This window comes from Cryptomeria japonica, chromosome 3 (genome assembly GCF_030272615.1).
Source record: "Cryptomeria japonica chromosome 3, Sugi_1.0, whole genome shotgun sequence".
NCBI lineage: Eukaryota > Viridiplantae > Streptophyta > Pinopsida > Cupressales > Cupressaceae > Cryptomeria > Cryptomeria japonica.
The window spans coordinates 490,726,570-490,744,467 of record NC_081407.1 but is presented as its reverse complement, the minus strand read 5'-3'; the positions used below and the strand labels follow the sequence as shown (position 1 = coordinate 490,744,467).

The following is a 17,898-nucleotide window of genomic DNA, read 5'->3' as shown; positions in this document are numbered from 1 at the left end:
CATATAGGAAATGTGAGACCATAATATTTGCTTCGCCTGAAGATCAGTAGGGGCATAGATATTAGAAAACAAAATGAATTCTCTAGTCTTGAGACTAGAGATAACACCGGATAACGAAGACCGAGAGGCCACCCACCAAACCGGGCGAAGCTTTAAGGGGTTCCAAAGACAGGCGACCCCTCCAGAGGACCCAGCTGCCCCAACACACTGACACTCTCCTCGAGCCCACAGCTTCGGCACCAGACCCATCATACTTTCCACAGTAAGTTTAGTTTCTTGCAGAAATAAGACATCAGGCGAATGATTCCTAATTAATTCTTGAACAGCTTTTTGTCTGGGGCCGCTGTTCAAGCCCCTCACATTTCATGAAAGCACAATCATTTTGGAGGATTGGAAAAGTGAGAATCCAAAGTCTTTACCGACCCTGACTCAACCAAATTCTCCCCCATCAATTTGATCTTGTCCAAATCCTTCTTTCTGCCAACCTTTGAGCTCTTCTTTGATGCACTTTTCTTAATGTCTTTCTGATGCAAACCCAGATGAACGGGGGTCTTATTGCTTTTGGCCCCAGCCGGTTCCAGTTTCAAAGCGCTCGGAGATCCCTCCCCCTCGACCAAATTCACCTCCACCCCAGTAGTGAGTCCCATCTGAGCCCCTACTGGATGATCCATGTCCATTTGCTGGCTTCCCACCACAATCATGGCCTGGATGGGGTCCTCAAGTGCTCTTTCCGGAGCCCCCCCCTAACACACCTTGATCCAGTGGGGTTAACCCCAGATTAACTTCCTGATGGCAAAGGTCATCCAAGGTCTCAAATCTGTTAAAAGTGTCCTCCTCCTTTCTCTCCTGAAAGGGCCTCTTTTGTCCTCGGTTCTTGTTCTTAGTCTTAACTGGTACAAAACCATCAGATCCCCCAACCTCAACTGACATAGCAGCTTTCCCTTTTTCAGCCCTATCCTGTCTCGGTTCCAACTGCTGAGGTTGGCGCACCACCGGTTTATATCTAGGACACTTACGTTGAAGGTGACCATACTCATGACACAACCGGCAATGAAAAGGTAAAGTCTCATAATCTAACTGCTGAACCCACGAATAAGAGCCTCTACAGATATCTATGGCATTTTGCAAAGGTTTACTAAGATCAATTTCAACACAAATACGCGCAAAGGTCATTACCTTTCTTCCCAGGGTTTGCGTAGAGGATCCCACTGGCTTCCCAAGCAGAGCGGCCAGCATCCGAAGCACATCTTCCCGACAGCATTCCACAGGAAAATGTGGCAAACGGACCCACATAGGAACCCTATTCGGAAGTTCCTCCGAGGGGTTAAACCCCGCATGCCAGGGTTTGATGAACAACCCCACCTGGTTGTAAAAATACGGACCACCTTCGAAGACCCTATTGCGATCCTCCATGCAGTTAAAGGTAACCATGAAGTAGTTATTTGCCAGCAGCATAATCTCCATTTCCCCTTCCGGAGCCCAAGTCCTTAGTGCCCAGTTTTCCAAGAACTGCAAAGAAACCCTCATTCCCAAAAACTTGCAATATAGCGAGTGTTTTGAGAAATATTCGACGTCTTCCGCTATCATCTCGGGAGGAATAACCAGTTTTGGCCTCTCGCTGCATCTCTCCAAGCACCCATTAATCTTCGAAATACGGGAACTACCGGCACTATCAGACCCCAACTCTAAAGAAAAGAGGTTATTATTGAAAGTCTTCATGCCCTGTGATGGGGGTTTTGAGCCCACCGCGCCACGAAAATCCATGACTGGCTGAGCCTTCGAGGCCTCCCCACTAATACTCGCCATAAAGCTTGAGGTGGACGACACTCTAAACCCCAAAGGGGCACGAAAGATTAAAAAAGCCCCAAAAATCCACCCCTCCCTCACTCTCCCGGGATGGATGTCCACAAGTGGCCCCCAGCCCCGCTGGAATCCGCTGTCTGTGTGGAAAAGCGGCCGAGCCGCTCAGTCCGAGCCCCCCCGCAGCCCACCGCTCCTCTTCCCTTCCCCTGCTGCTGCTCCCTGCACTGCCTTGACTCCCCCGCTCTGCGCAGACCCTTCCGCGCTCTCAATCACAGCCCTTATTTGAATGCATTCTGATATTTCAATTTAATTTCAGGTTTCAATCCGTGCTGGCGATTTTAAAATTTAGATAAACAACAGTAATATATTTGAAAATGAATGAAATAACCAAACGTGATATATAGTTTCCATAATATGAATAAATAGCAGTATGATACCTTACTGAACCACCCAACAGACAATCACGTTCAGATCATTAATGATAGATCTAATTTAAATCTGATTTCAGATCTCAATATTCTTCAAACAGTGGATAGTCATGTGACAATATTGCAGACGCAATGATGCATTAAAGGTGCTGAAAAGATGGCCATAAAATATCTGCAAATTTGCAATAAATATACTGACTCTATGGTGGTAATATAGCTGTAGCAAATGACGATACTAGAATTGCCTCAAGTTGGCCCAGCAGATATTAACAATTTCACCCCAAATTTGCCACGATGAACTTGCTCCAGCTGCTACAATTTCCTCAACTAGACTGGGGGATTTTTGGCCTCGAATCAAGATTGCAATCCAGGAGGGTTTTCGCCCTCTAGACCAGGCCGCCAAGGGTTTTCATCCTCAAAAGCTCCAAGTGAAAATTGAGTCCATGAAAAAAATAATTTTGGATACAAAATGAGGGTGCTAAACTTTGCCTTTATAGGCATTACATTTGAGCCTTATATTTAAATTACTTTTCCCTCCACAAATAAAATAAATAGTAACTTACTATCAATTAATTACATGATTAAAGAATACTTAATTGGAGTGCTAAGTAAAGCATAATTGGGCCTGAAAATTGAGTTTTTTCCTGACCACTTAGGAAAGGGACATGACAAATACCATGAATGATGTGCTTTTTCGTTTCATTTTAAAGAGATGAAAATGATTTTTTTGAAGCTTCATTTCCCTAACCATGATTTTTTTGTGGGAGAGCATGACTTCAGGTTGATGTTGCTATTTTGGAAGTGGGGTTGGGAGGCAAATTTGATGCAACAAATGTGGTAATTTATAACCTTTCTATCCATTTTTCTACAATCAAGAAACTGATTTCCTCTAAATTGTATTTGTACTTGTTTTAGTCATTTAGCTTGTTTCAGTGATTGCATTTTGATATGGATGGTCTTCAGGTAAATTCACCAGTTGTTTGTGGAATCTCTTCATTAGGATATGACCATATGGAGATATTAGGTATTGTTTTGTGCTCTTTCATCTCTTGAAGCTATCAAACTATCAGAGGACTTTTAATGTTTCTCTGATAGATATTCTGAAGGGTTATGGTTCTTGAGAACTAGCTTCTTATTTTTTCCATGTTTAAATTGCTTTTCTGAAAATGTCATCTGTTGATTTGTCATTTTGAAGCTAATTATTGATTTCACAAACTGAGCTAATTATTTGAAAAATTGCTTTGTCATACATTGCTGAAACCCTCAAGTCGAAAACTAGATCTATTTTTATGACAACTTTCTTGGCAGCCAGATGACACAATTTATAATCATTCATTCTGTGAAATGGACAAGAAAGCACATTTTGTATTCCTTCCTTTTAACGTATGCCTTTTATAATGTGGGATATGAACAATAAACAAATGCTTTACAACTAAAATCTCTGAAATTTTATTCTTGAGGCTTCTCTTTGGACTTTATTCCTCTGGAGCCATACCTTAAACTGCTTTGATTGGACTTTTGTTCAGCAAGAAAATAATGGTTCTACTTTGAACAATTTCCGCTCAAAACTTCACTGGCAGATTGTGGTCTTTTATCACTTAGAAAAGTATATTTCCACTCCTTTTGGCATTCATAAAGGAATTAAAATGTAGGAAGAAAACAGTTTTTGTCAGTTCGTTCCTATTTAGAAATCCATTTTCTCCTTTTATACAAGGTCTAAATGAGCTTGGTTTCAGTTGCTATTATTATACTAAAACAAATACAATTACTACATAGCAGGAAAGGACCACCTAGGATAGAGGGCCAGAGCAACCATATGCATACCATTACCAATTACTAAAAAGTAAACAGAAAATGCTGAGAGGGGAGGGTGGGGGGAATCAGTATTTTGAACTTTTGAACACATGAAACCACATAAACAAAGAGATAGAATAGAGAGAGCAAATGTCAACAAGGAGAACACCAAATTTCACGTGGAAAACACTTTCGGGTAAAAAAGCATGGCAGATCAATAGCTTTTATTCATGAAATGGGCACCAACCCAAATTACATAAGTGAGCACCAACTCTCCTTGAAACACCAACTTCGTTCCACTGAAGCACCAACTTCAGTTTTCACACAAACTTGAATGCGCACTTCAATCACCATACAAAAATTAGACACATCCCATTGAAATAGTTCTCGACTTCTTATTTGCAGCAAGTTGAAAAGACAACCAAAATATATTCCACACCAAATATGAAGACAATGATTAACGGCAGAAAAATAGTCTTGAAAAGCTTAACATGCAGCATACATGTTTGTCTCCATAGACTCTAAACATGGAAGAAATGGTTGAGGTATTTATCAATTACTTCAGAATTCAAAATGATTCCTTTTTTAATGCTGATGTTACACAGCCATTGTCAGGAATAAGCTGCCCCACTGATAGTCAAATGAAGAATCCACTGTCGCTAAAAAAGGATAAATGAATTAATGCACTACCAAGAATCAAAGTCTGAAATTGTCAGAGTATATAGATACCTGCAGCCATCATACACCCAACATAATACCATAATGAGCTGCCAAGAATCAAAGTCCGAAACTGTTAAAGTATATAGCCACCATACACCAAGAATAATACCATATCGCCTCACTAAATTACCACGTCCAAGATGATATTTATTTCACTAAACAATAGCACGGATAAAATATAATTGCCACTAATTAAGGAAATCGTTGACTAGCTTTGACATCAATGACAAAATATTCAACAATCTCCCCCTTTGTCATTAATGGCAACTCCATCTGAAACCAAATTGAAACCAAAAACTGCTTTTGAAAAAATGCTGCCTCCTGACTAACTACTACCCCTTTGACAACAATGATTGAAACTAACCTGCATAACTGAAATGTGGTTGAAAGAATATGACAATGAAAACTCCCCCTGAGTCAAAACAACAATTCAAAGATGGAGTGGAATCACTCCCAATTTCTCACTTCCGATATCATCAAGAATGTACAGATTGTTAGCAATGTTAGCAGCCTTACTTGCATCAGCAATATGTTTATTGTCTTTACCGATTTCACAACAATCTGAATTGAAAACTAAACTATGTCCTTGATAACACAATTGACTGACACTTAATAGATTGTGTTTCAGACCTTCTATATATAAAACATTCTCAACTTTGGTCTCACCATCATCCAAAATAAGTGTACCTCTACCTTTGATTTTTGAAGATGTATCACCACCAAATCCTACCTTACCTCCATTAGTCCTTTTGAGAGTGAGAAACTTGCTCGTCTCTAGTCATATGCCAACAACAACCATTGTTTATATACCATATGGCTTTTACATTTTGTGCACAAAAAGGCTGTTTGCACAATCAGGGATTCCACTAAATTTTTTTTCTCCTTCCTCCAAACCTTAGTAACCTCCTTTTCTTTGTCCTCTTTTTCAACCTTCTTCTTTTGGTTAGAGAAATCTGCCATACGACTTCTACAAACTTTTGTAGTGTGACCACATTATTACATTTATAGCATATAACATTGTAGTTCCTCAAAGAAGCAAACGAGTTCCTACTCATAAGTCTGAAATTATTTCTTGCAAACACTCTATAGTTGATTGTCTTGTGTCCAAAATAATTGAAAGAGAAATAATAACCATAAAAGAAAGAATTATTAAACCTGTTCATAAGTACTTGCCTTGAGATAGGAGGCCTTTTGAAAGCATTATTTTTGATTTTTGATGGTGAATCCTTTGTGCTGTCCATTTTGGTCTTTTGTTGTTCTTTTTTTGTAGATTTAGAACTTTGACCTTCTTCAAGACCAGCTCCACCTTTATCAGTAGATGATTTTTGTGAGCTAACGACATTATCCAAGGACATGAAACTTTTCTGATTTATCTTCTCATGATTCAGTTGTTTCAAAGATTTATTTAACTTTCTAAGTGAAACAATTTCACCTATAGGTCTCTCTCAGTTTTCTTCCTTGACCTTAAGCTGATTTCTAATTTCTTCTTCTCTTTTCTTTGCTTCTTCAACCTGAACCTTCAAATCAACTTTCAATTTTTCTGCTTCTTCAAGAGCATGAGATGTCTTGGTTTTCGTTCCATTCTCTTCTTGTAGCAGCAACATCAAATTTTGAATTTTTTCTAAGTATCTTGATTTCACTTAGAGCACTTATTAGCTTTTCCTTAAAATCCACTTCTCCTTCTTCATCAATATGATCCTCATGAGAACCCATGCGTGCAATTAGGATCAACCTCCAAGTGTTCAAGCTCTTTTTTTGTATTGTCCCCATTTCCTAGGTTAGTATCTTTTGCAGAGATTAACCTATCAGCAAGGTTCCCATAGGTTAATACAATGGATAGGGAGCCCATTTAGGGGTCTTGTGGTCCTTCGGGGAGTTTTGTGTGGCGTTTCAAGAGCTCAGAGCTAGTCTTCTATTTTTAGGAGGGGTTCCTATTTTTTAGAAGACTAGCAGTTCGCTTGTTGACCACCTAGAAGTTGATGGAGTCTTGTAGGGGGCTTCATGAGCTATTTTAGATGTTCAGATACAATCTCCTATTTTTTAGGAGGAGACTGGGAGTTGGCTTGCTTTTTTTAGACATCACTAGGAGACTAGGTGCATCATTAGTTTTCAGTTTCAGAATAAAACTTAAAATATTAAAGTATTAACTTTAATGTTTAAATTAAATAAAATAAAGTACTTTTTTATAAAGTTATAATTTAATAAAGTGACTTTAAAAATAAATTATAATGTTACTTTATAATATAAAATAAAGTGACTTTAAAAATAAATTATAAAGTCACTTCATGAGATAATAATAAAATGACTTTACGAAGTCATAATGGACACACGAGGAGAGAATTAAATTAAAACGAGGAGAGAATTAAATTAAATTTATTAAATTATGAGAACCCTAAAAGTGGCGTAAGGTTTGAGGGAGAATAAAGAGACATTTGGGCTTTCATTAGATTTGGAGAATTCATCTTTGGCACTCCGGAGCTCTTGGAGGTAGGGTTTGGCAGGAATTATTTGTGAAGACGAAATCCTTCACAGATCTGAATGTCTGCAGGTGTGGAAGATCATTCAAGGGCATAATTTACAACAATTTCACATAGGGATTGCATTGAGCTTATTACAGGTTTTACAATATTCTGGAGCTTCAACCAGCTAGGCTTTGAAGTTTACTTGCAGGTGGAAGACATATTGCTTCTGATTTGGAGGTTTAATTGCCATATTTACATAATAGCTTGGACGACTGGGGTTTGGGCCTGAAGTTTGTAAAGATTTTGAAGAATTTATGACTTATTTGAAGCTGCTATAGTGATTCTATATGATGCTACAGTAATTCCGTACTTGCTACAGTGTCGTAATAGTGCTGTGAATAGTGAGGTTTCAGAGGTGTTTTAGGAATGGTTAGCTAGCCGTTCTTGTGCAAGAAGCCCCCAGCCAGCTACAACAATCTCTTTTGGTAGGTTTGCTGATTGTTTTCTAATCTAATGAAGTGAGAATCTTAAGTCTTGAGGGCTGTCCAACAGTTCTGAGCAGTTTGGAAGGTGTTGTTTGAAGATTTTAGACTGCATTGCCCTGTCTTTGATGCCCAGATTGCTACAACAGTCATATATTTTGTGTTGCAACCTTGATAGTGACTGAGTATTAGTTTGAAAGGACCGATTTTTTGATCTGAGCAATTACTGGGCCTTTCCCTTTGCTGTGGAAGCTTTTGGATGTCATTGCTGCCCTTGGAGGCTTGGTTTCTACTTTCTAGTATGCGAAATCGCAAGACATTGCTGTTAGTTATTTTTCAAACTTAGAAAACTGTAATAGACCTGTTGAGTGCCTCTTTGGCTGCCATTCTGAGGTTCTATCATTGTTGGAACAGTTTATTAAGAGTTTAGAGTCTTGGAGAACCTTCACATTATTCTCTTGTCAATGTTGCTAGATGGTTGAACATGGATCAGAGCTGAGCACTCTATCTTATGTTTGAAGTTAATATCAGGTCTGCAATATTGTTTAGAAATCTGTTTGTAATGCTTTGAACATGTCTCATGAAGTAGAATGGAAGACTTATTCTAAATAGAATTTATCTTGTATATTTGATACAAATATGTAATGTCCTCATTTCCTAGGTCAGTATCTTTTGTAGAGGTTAGCCTACCAACAGGGTTCCCGTAGGCTAATACAGTGGATAGGGACCCATTCAAGGGCCTTGTGGCATTTTTGGGAGGTTTGCGTGGCATTTCAAAAGCTCAGAAGCAACCTCCTATTTTTCAGAAGGGGTTCTTATTTTTTTGCGAGGAGACTGGCAGTTCGTTTGCTAACCACTGGACCTTGTGGAGCCATACAGGGGGCTTTATGAGCCTTTCCAGATGTTTAGAGACAGTTAGGAGACTCGAAGATGGCCTTTATGCATTATGAGCAATTGCAAATGGTCCGAGACAGTTTCCTATTTTTTAAGAAGGATTCCTATTTTTTAAGAAGGATTCCTATTTTTGAGGAGGAGATTGATAGTTGGTTTGCTATATTTAGACATCACCCAGGGACCAGGTGCAGCATCAGTTCTCAATTGGAGAGGTCAGGTGATGGTTTCAGAATAAAATTTAAAATATTAAAGTTATTCTATAGTTGAATTGTTCTAATTTAATAAATTAAAGTTACTTTAGAATAATTTAAATTACTTTTAAATAATTCATAAAGTAACTTTATTATTTTATTAATAAAGTGACTTATTTAAGTCATAAAACATGCAATAAACTGGACGTCCTTTATGGAGAAACAAAGTGGAAAAATAAAAATAAACATTGTAATATTTATTTAAAAGTAATTTGAAGGGCTCATGAGGAGGTGTGGCAGCCTAGGGGAAGAGTAAAATTAAGATTATTAAATCATGAGCAAACCCTAAAAAGGGTGTTAGGGTTTGAGGAGTAATAAAAAGACATTTGGTCTTCACTTGGATTATCTTTTGGAAATCATTTTTTTGGAGATTGGCTTTTCAGCTTGGAGGTAAAGAGGAGGGTTTCTCTGAACCAGCTATTAGAAGAGGATGATTTTCTCTCTGATTTAGTGGCTGCTTACAGGTGTGGAAGATCACCCAAGGGTTGCTCTGCAGTAAACTTCACACAGAGGTTTCAATTGTGCTTATTTCAAAGGGTTTGGGAGAGCTTCATTGAATTAATTCAGAGAAGAAATCACATAATATTAAAGGCAAATTTGAAAGTAATTGAGTGACTGCAGAATTGAGGAGTTTAAAGGCATAGATCTAAGGCAACATCATTTTCTACTTCAGCTGTACCATTCTCACGCATGCCGTACCACTCTGCCTGCAAGAATTATTGTCTAAGAAGGTGACGAGAGGGTTTCAGAACAGTTCTAGATCAGAAAATTCTTCAATGAAATCAGATCATTCAGTTAATCAGCAATAGCCTTTCATCAGCAAATTCCATCTTCTAGTTTGGGCGTTTGGAATTGGGTTACCTAGTAACCCTAGGGTTTATAAGAACCAAGTTTATGACTGCAATTTCGAGAATTATGACACATTGATTGCTGCTGTTAGGAAATATATCAGATCTACTGATATCATCTGCTGATGAACATTGCCTGGCTTAAGGCGTTGAAAAAGGGTTATGTTCAAATACATGTATTGCAAATTGAAAGACTAAGTTTGTTAAGCAATTATTCAATTAGCATTCAGAAGTTGTTTTTTGTTATCTTTTCTCTCAATTACTTCCAACATCTGAAAAACAACAAAAAAATCAGAAACTAGAAAAAATGAGAAAATTTCAAAACTCAGATTAAAAAATCAGAAAACTTAAAAAACAAACAAAAAAATCAGATAGGCAGAAAAATACAAAAATTCCAGAAAATTATCAGCTCAGATTGGGGGAGCTTACTACAAAATATATCATGTTTTATGCTTGTATCTTATTTGAATGCAATCTGATTGAAAACATCAGCAAAATATCTTTATTGAACATATATTTGCAAATACATACTTCCCAAAAAAAAACAAAAAAATATCTAGATTGGGGTGGGATATTTCATTTTCCAAAGGAACCCTACTTTGATACCAATTGAAAAGCACATAGAAATTACTGAGAGGGGGGGAAGGGAATCAGTATTTTAAACTTTTAAACACATGAAACCACATAAACAAAGAGATAGAATAGAGAGAGCAAACATCAACAAGGAGAACACCAAATCTTACGTGGAAAACCCTTTCGGGTGAAAAACTACGTCAGATCAATAGCTTTCATTCACGAAATGGATAGCAACTCAGATTACATAAGTGAGCACCAACTCACAGAGACAACCAACTCTCCTCGAAGCACCAATTTCATTCAGCTGAAGCACGGACTTCAATTTTCACACAAACTCAAATGCGCACTTCAATCACCATACAAAAATTACACACATCCCGCTGAAATAGTTCTTGACTTCTTATTTGCGGCAAGTTGAAAAGACAACCAAAATATATCCCACACCAAAAATGAAGACAGCTAACAACAAAAAGTTAATCTTGAAAAGTTAATGATAGAAGATTTCAACAATTAATGAAATATTGCTGTTGCAGCTTCTGGATTATGTTGTGTGTTTATTTTTTAATCCTGATGATGGATCATGGAGTGTGATCCGAAACGTTATGATTAAAAAATATACACAATCTAATCCAGATACTGCAACAACAATCTTGAAAAGCTTAACATTCAGCATACTTGCTTGTCTCCATAAATTCTAAACAAGGAAGGAATGACTGAGGTATTTATCAATTACTTCAGAATTCAAAATAATTCCTTTATTAATGCCGACGTTGCACAGCCATTGTCAGGAATAAGCCGCCCCACTCACAGTCAAACGAAGAATCTGCCATCGCTAAAAAGGATAAATAAATTAATGCGTTGCCAAGAATCAAAGTCTGAAACTGTCAGAGTATACAAGCACCTGCAATTGTCATACACCAAGAACAATACCATAATGAGCTGCCAAGAATTAAAGTCTGAAACTGTCAGAGTATCTAGCCGCCATACACCAAGAATAATACCATATCGCCTCACTAAATTACCATGTCCAAGATGATATATATTTCACCAAACAATAGCATAGATAAAATATAATTGTCACTAATTAAGAAAATCGCTGACTAGCTTTGACATCAATGACAAAATATTAACAATTACTACATCATTCTTTAAGTTCAGGGAAACTTTTCTTTTGATGAAGTAGTGGGGCCACACATACCTCTGGTTTATCTTCCTAATTTGCTCTTGTATTACAATTGCCAAAGTTGATTCACTATTTTCTTTCATAAATGACGCTTCACAGTTCACATACTTCTTGTTCGTCTTGAATATGAGATAATCCTTGAAACATGTTCATGTTTATTTGTAATTGAAGACATAAATATTTAAGATGCCTATATCTCTCATGCTGTAGCTGGGCCATAGTTGGTGGGCTGAATTGGCAAAGGAAAAAAAGCATGCTACTTTTTAGCAACTTGTTTGAATCTGTAAAGACCATTTGATTTTGAAACCTCTAGCAACAACTCTGCTTGACTTCTCTTGATGATGCATTGCTTTTAATTAATCAAAAATGAAAAGAATGTTTTCATCTATTAACCAGAGTTACCCGGGGACGCGTCCCTGACCTGAAAATCCTCGTCCCCGTCTCGGGGACGTTTCGGGGACTTGGGGACGGCCAGGGGACGTTTCCCCCCGTCCCCAAATTGCCCTGTATTTTGAGGGGACATCCCCGAAACGGGGGGATGCCTACCCTAGTTTTGGGGGACGTCCGTACGTCCCGGGGACGGCTGGGGACGGCTGGGACGTCCCCAATCCATCTCAGGGACGGCCAGACGTCCCCCATATCTAAGGCCATTAAAAAATATTAAAAAAATAAAAAAAGTTGTATTTTCAATTTTTAAATTTTTTTTCTAATATAGGCCCCTTATTAATTCAAATTGTTATTAAAAATAAAAAAATTTAAAGATAACATTAATTAAATTTTAAATTTATTAATTTAATTCATAATTTTGACAATGAAAATATATGGCAGCAGTGTAACCTTTGGGCATTTTGACACAGAGATTAGAAAATCGCCCAAAAATTGCCAAACTCGGTGAGTCAATAGAAAAATAACACCCAACGCCTTTATTAAAGAATAAGTTTTTTTGCCCCTTGACCCCGCAAGGGGCGATGCCCCTTGACCCCACCTTGGGGGCGCTGCCCCCAAACCCCCGTTGAAAAATATGGGGGAAAACTGTGTCGATAGAAGTAGGGAAAATTTAACCTCTTTGTTTTGACATTTTGTATTTTATTTCTTTAATATCTATTATGATATGCATATTGACAATGTGAATGAATTGAAATTCTGATTTATGAATGCATAATTGCATATTGTCTATTGAGTATTAACAATGTTGTATGTTCAAAATTTACATTCTAAAATGTTTTCAACTTTTCATAGTATCATACACATGCTATATCCATGTTTTATTGTTTTCATATGAATATAATGTATGTATGCATGCTTTATCCATGTTTTCATATGAACATTTAGAATTTTGAAATTTTCCTATATATTTTAAATTTTTCCTATATTTTATATAGCTGTCCCCTTTGCCGTCCCCCGCCGTCCCCAAATTTGGCAAAAAAATTTGCCATCCCGGAAACGCGTCTCGCCGTCCCCGTCCTGGAAACTCAGGGTAACATTGCTATTAACGGATAAACTGAGAGAACTTTGTTTTAATCCAGCTAATATGAAGAATTTAAGTAATCTCCGGAAGCTATTGTCTAATCATTAAATATAGTAATCTTATTTTGTTGCACTGATATGAAACTTTTAATGTCAGTGTCTTTGCATGATTTTTTGTGCTCATCCATAAATTTATTGCATATCAAATTTGAGTATCATGATGATGCCTTTGGTGCTTGTCTTGGTTTGCTGTTTCTAAAGTTTGTATGGTCATTTTGTCATGCTAATGTGTGGAAGGAAGGCCAAGTGAAAGTAATTTTAGCCAAGCATTTGAAAGGGTGGCAGTGAATTACCAAGGGGGTGCTTGACAATGAATTGTCAATGTTGAAGTGTCATTGTTTCAGATGAATTGTGCTTGCGGGGTCATTGCCATCCTTTAAGTGCCATATACAAGGAAAAAAGCACACTTGCAAATGGAAAACCAAGTTGTCGAAGAACATGAAAAAGCATACCTTATGGTTTAGTGCAAGTTTAACAAGGCAGGAATCCAGGTAAAGCATGCTTAGTTGAGACCATCCAATCCTTAAGTTGCAAAATCTTCAAGGAGCATGCCTGGAGGGTTTAAAATCTTCAAGTGGCTGAAAGTCAATTGGAGTGCTCTTGCAGGTTATGATCAAGTTCAAGTGGAAAAGACCTTCAGAACAAATGTCAATCTGGTAATTAATATAGTTTAAGTTGCTGCAATCCACAAGGATCATGCCAGACAGATATAAACCCAAGTTTAGGTAGAAGTCAGTATGGAAAAGTGTGCCTTGGAAAGATTAAGCATGTTCTAAATGGCATAAGCACTGAAGAGTGCACACATCAATCACTTATCAAAATTAAACCCTTCAAGAATGCACCCCGACTACATTAATAAGATGTGCCCCAAGGAAAGTGTGCTATTGCAAGAGTGTTTTATAAAAGCTTTCAGAGGAAGGGAAAAAAAATTACATCATTGCAAAGAAGAGAGGTGTCCAAACAAGGATTTATAAAATACTGCAGATTTGTCAATGATTTGAGGAAGGTTTTAGCAGAATTTCAACCTCTTCACAATTGTTTTCAGGTTGGTAATTATTGTGTGCAGAAATTGCTGAACTTGTTTATCAAATCAAGAAAAAGTTACAATGTTTTTAAGGCAACATAGCAGTTTTTCACGTCTAGGGTTTATGGTTAAAATTATTTCTTTTAAATTTTTATGTTTCCAAGTTGCATATGTTTTCATTGAGTTTGTTTGATACTAGCATCATGAAGTTTTGAAGATCAAACATATTGTTTGATATTTCTGGAAAATATGTGTTCCCAAGAACAGATTCTAATCAACAATAAATTCCTTATGACTCTAAATAAAGAAGAAAAGGATAACAGACAAAAGGAGGTCCCCTAGACTTGGTTCTGGTTAACAAAACAACTTTTTATGTGTCCAACAAAAACTTAGATCCTAGAACTATTTCTAAGATGCTTTATGACTCCAAAATAGGTACTCTAAATCTTCTTCTAGTTATCAAATGAGCTACTTGTGAATAAACGTATTCAAAACTGTGAAAAATTGAAATGAGTCCAAAGGTCTGAAAGCATACCTTCAGAAACAGGTGTCATGCCTTATTGTTTAACTTTCTTTGGCAAACATTGCATATAGTGGTCCAAAGTTATACATGAATGATATCTTAGAAAAAAGAGTATAGGTTACTGAATATCCCCATGAATGTTTGAACAGTATTTGTTATTGTTATAGTAGCATTACACCAAAAATCCTATGTTACTGAATCGGTAGGAAAAACCCTGTGTTTCTGGGTACAATTCATCCTGGAACTGGATTCAGATGCTATTTGACTGTGGAATTGGACAGGGTTCCATTTTTAGTGGGCATAATCATGTGGAATCATCTAAGGGCATATCCAGGCAGTTCTAGGGTGCATGTGGTATTTATAGATCTATTCCAGTGGCAGATGAAGCATCCAAAACCCTAAATGACAGTATATAATAGATTTTGTGTGTTTAACCCCTTTCAGTAACAGGAAACAGGTATTTTGTATGTGGTCAAGTGTGCAGCACAATGAACAGGCTTTTCTGATTTTGTGTTAGTAGCAATAACAGATACGAGATGCAGCAATAACAGGAAGTTGGGAATGTGACACATATAACTTACTAACAAATCATGTTCAACTTTATATTCTATAACAATTAACACTGATACTAAACATACTCCTATATATCTCTGAATGCTATATCGTGTAACTTTATATAGTGTGGATTCAAAAGAGGTAAGAAAGTAACAATCAAATATTATAAATCATAACGTAAATTTTATATACTGTTTTTAATTTGTAATATTTACTAAACTGATACAAATTTATATACTGTTTTTATCACAATGTAAATTTATCATGTTGTTTTGTATTTTTTTCATACTAATATAAATTTATCGTACTGTATTGTAATATAAATTAGTATTCATTTCATGATAAATAGTAAATTAATAAACAGTACATATCTATGATTTTTTTATTTATATTATAACTGTTTTGTATTAATATACCTAGAATAAACCCAGCCCTCAATATGATTTTTACTTTATTGGTGTACCATACCCATGTACCCGTAACTGCACCTGATTCTGATTCAGTAACTTAGTTAAAAATTCGTGATTAATCCTGAGTAGTTGTGATCCAGCATATTTGCTCTGCCATTTCCTTAGTTTTATGAAAAGTGAATCTGATTCTTTTCTTCTTATGTATATCTAATTTTTCTTGGCTTGTTTTTACACTTAGTCAAAAAAATACTAAGTTCCATTGTGCTTGACTTGATGGTTATTTTGCATGGTTGCATGCCCAGAAATGAAGAGTAACTTGCCAAGTGTGCACCTTGTTACTCTCCTGCTAATTTTCAACTAAAAAGCAAGTTTTTGCTAAATCTGAGCCGATCTGCTGTTAGGGCAAAATCTGAGCTACCCCGTTTTCACCTGAATTCAATGAATTATTGATATATTGAAATCATTAAACTTTTTAGTTTTCCCTCATTCAATTCTCAACAGAATAAAGGAGTAGCAGAATGACATATGTAGTCTTTAAGGGTAGAAAAGAGTAATGAGAAGCATGCAAGATGCAATGTCCCCTTTCTATGAGACAGGCAGATGAGCATGGTTGGCCTATTATCTGGGTTCCCGTAGGTCAGTAGAGTGGTTAGGGGACCCATCTAGGGGTCATGGAGCTTTGCAGGGGGCTTTGTAAACTATTTCAGGCACTCAGATGGCAGTTCGTATATTTTAGGAGGAGACTGCTAGTTGACTGTTTGACCACTGGAGGGTTGAGGAGCATAGCCGAGTGGCTTAGGAGTCTTTATCATCAATTTGAGACAGTCTCCTAATTTCTAGGAGCACCCCTACTTTTTAGGAGAAGACTGCCAGTTGCATTGCTACATCCAGTCATCATCCTTGGACAGGTGACAGTATTTAGTTTTCAATTGGGGGAGGCCAGGTGTTGGAATTTGAATAAAATTAAATATTAAAGTTTTGACTTTAATATTTAATTAAAATGGAGTTAAGTGATTATAATATCACTTTATAATAATGTAATAAAGTGTCATAAAACACCCCATGGCATGCCTCCCTAGATAGATATAAGTTTGTTTTAAAAGGGGGCCACTTTATTAATTATGAATAAGACCCTTATTGGATCTAACTTCTCTAATAGAGGAAAAATTATTAATAAAATGCAAGTTATGACTTTATAAAACTGAGATATAAAGTAACTTTATAATATTTCATTATAAAGTTAATTGCACAAAATAAACTAAGGAAATATGTAATAAAGTGCAATTATAATAATTCCTAGACTTGGACGCCACTTTTGGAGGGGAAAGCAAATTTAATGAAAATTAGAATGTGGCGTTGAGTTTCAAAAGTATTTTAATACAACATTATAAAGTTTTTAAAAATAAAGCATGGAAACCCTAAAATGTACGTTTAGGGTTGGACGCAAATAAAGTGACTTGTCGAGCATTCTGTAATGTTCCCACTTGGGGATTGGATTATTTGGCGTTCAAGTCCTGCAAACAAACGTTAGTATACAAACAATATGAAAGATAATTAAACATATATATTTATTTGTGCAATTATACAAGAAAGAATGCTATACGTTATTCTACATATTTAACAAATAATGTTAATTGATTTATTGTATCTATAAAAAAAGATACAATACTCAGTTGGACCTTACCTGGATTGACCCAACCCTCTATTGAGAAATATTTCTCAGTTAGGAGCAACCCAGGATGTTGTCCTCCTAAGGTCTCTATTTGGGATCTCTATTAATGAGTGAAATCATTAATGTTCTCAAAGCTTGGCAGAGATCCCACCCCTGCTCAAACTTCTCTATCTCTAACATATGCATATGGTTAACCTCTACAATATAATATATATTGTCTCTAAGAGATTCCCTATGAATCTCTCTCTGGATTCCTCTTGGAATCTTGGCATTCGATTATGCCCTCTGGTCTCTATGGCTCCTTTAAAAGGAGCAATCATCGTAGACATTATTAGGGACTTAAATATAATTCTTCTCTGAAATGCCTCAATGATCCCTAGCTCTGTAAATTGCCTCTGAAGCAATCTCTATTTCCTCTGTTTTAATTTTGAGTGTATCTCTACAATCTTATGGTAATTGTTATTTAACATCACTAATATATCACTATTATATTATAATCCTGAGTGTATTTCTGTCTCTAGAAGTGTCATTACAATTCTGAGTGCATCTCTATTATGCTAATTCTGAATGTATCTCTGCAACATTGATTCTAAATGCATCTCTGATATATTAATTTAGAATGTATCTCTGTTATTTACCGGCTATTCTGCTTTAATTTATCTTGCGGTATGATTCGAATTCCACGACATTATTCATGAAGTATTTCCTATGGTTTAGGGCAAACCACTTACCGTTCACTTGTCGGT

At 36.5% G+C, this 17,898-nt stretch overlaps 1 protein-coding gene across 4 annotated transcripts in view; it reads left to right on the top strand.

Moving 5' to 3' along the window:
• Window positions 1–17,898, top strand: part of LOC131044540 (folylpolyglutamate synthase) — a 267,458-nt gene that overhangs the window by 118,188 nt on the left and 131,372 nt on the right. For all 4 annotated transcript variants that reach the window (XM_057977897.2, XM_057977892.2, XM_057977891.2 and 1 more), the window contains 2 exons: window positions 3,012–3,068; window positions 3,195–3,255. In XM_057977897.2, coding sequence (XP_057833880.1) covers window positions 3,012–3,068; window positions 3,195–3,255 — 118 coding nt within the window. The remainder of the gene's footprint in view (window positions 1–3,011; window positions 3,069–3,194; window positions 3,256–17,898) is intronic.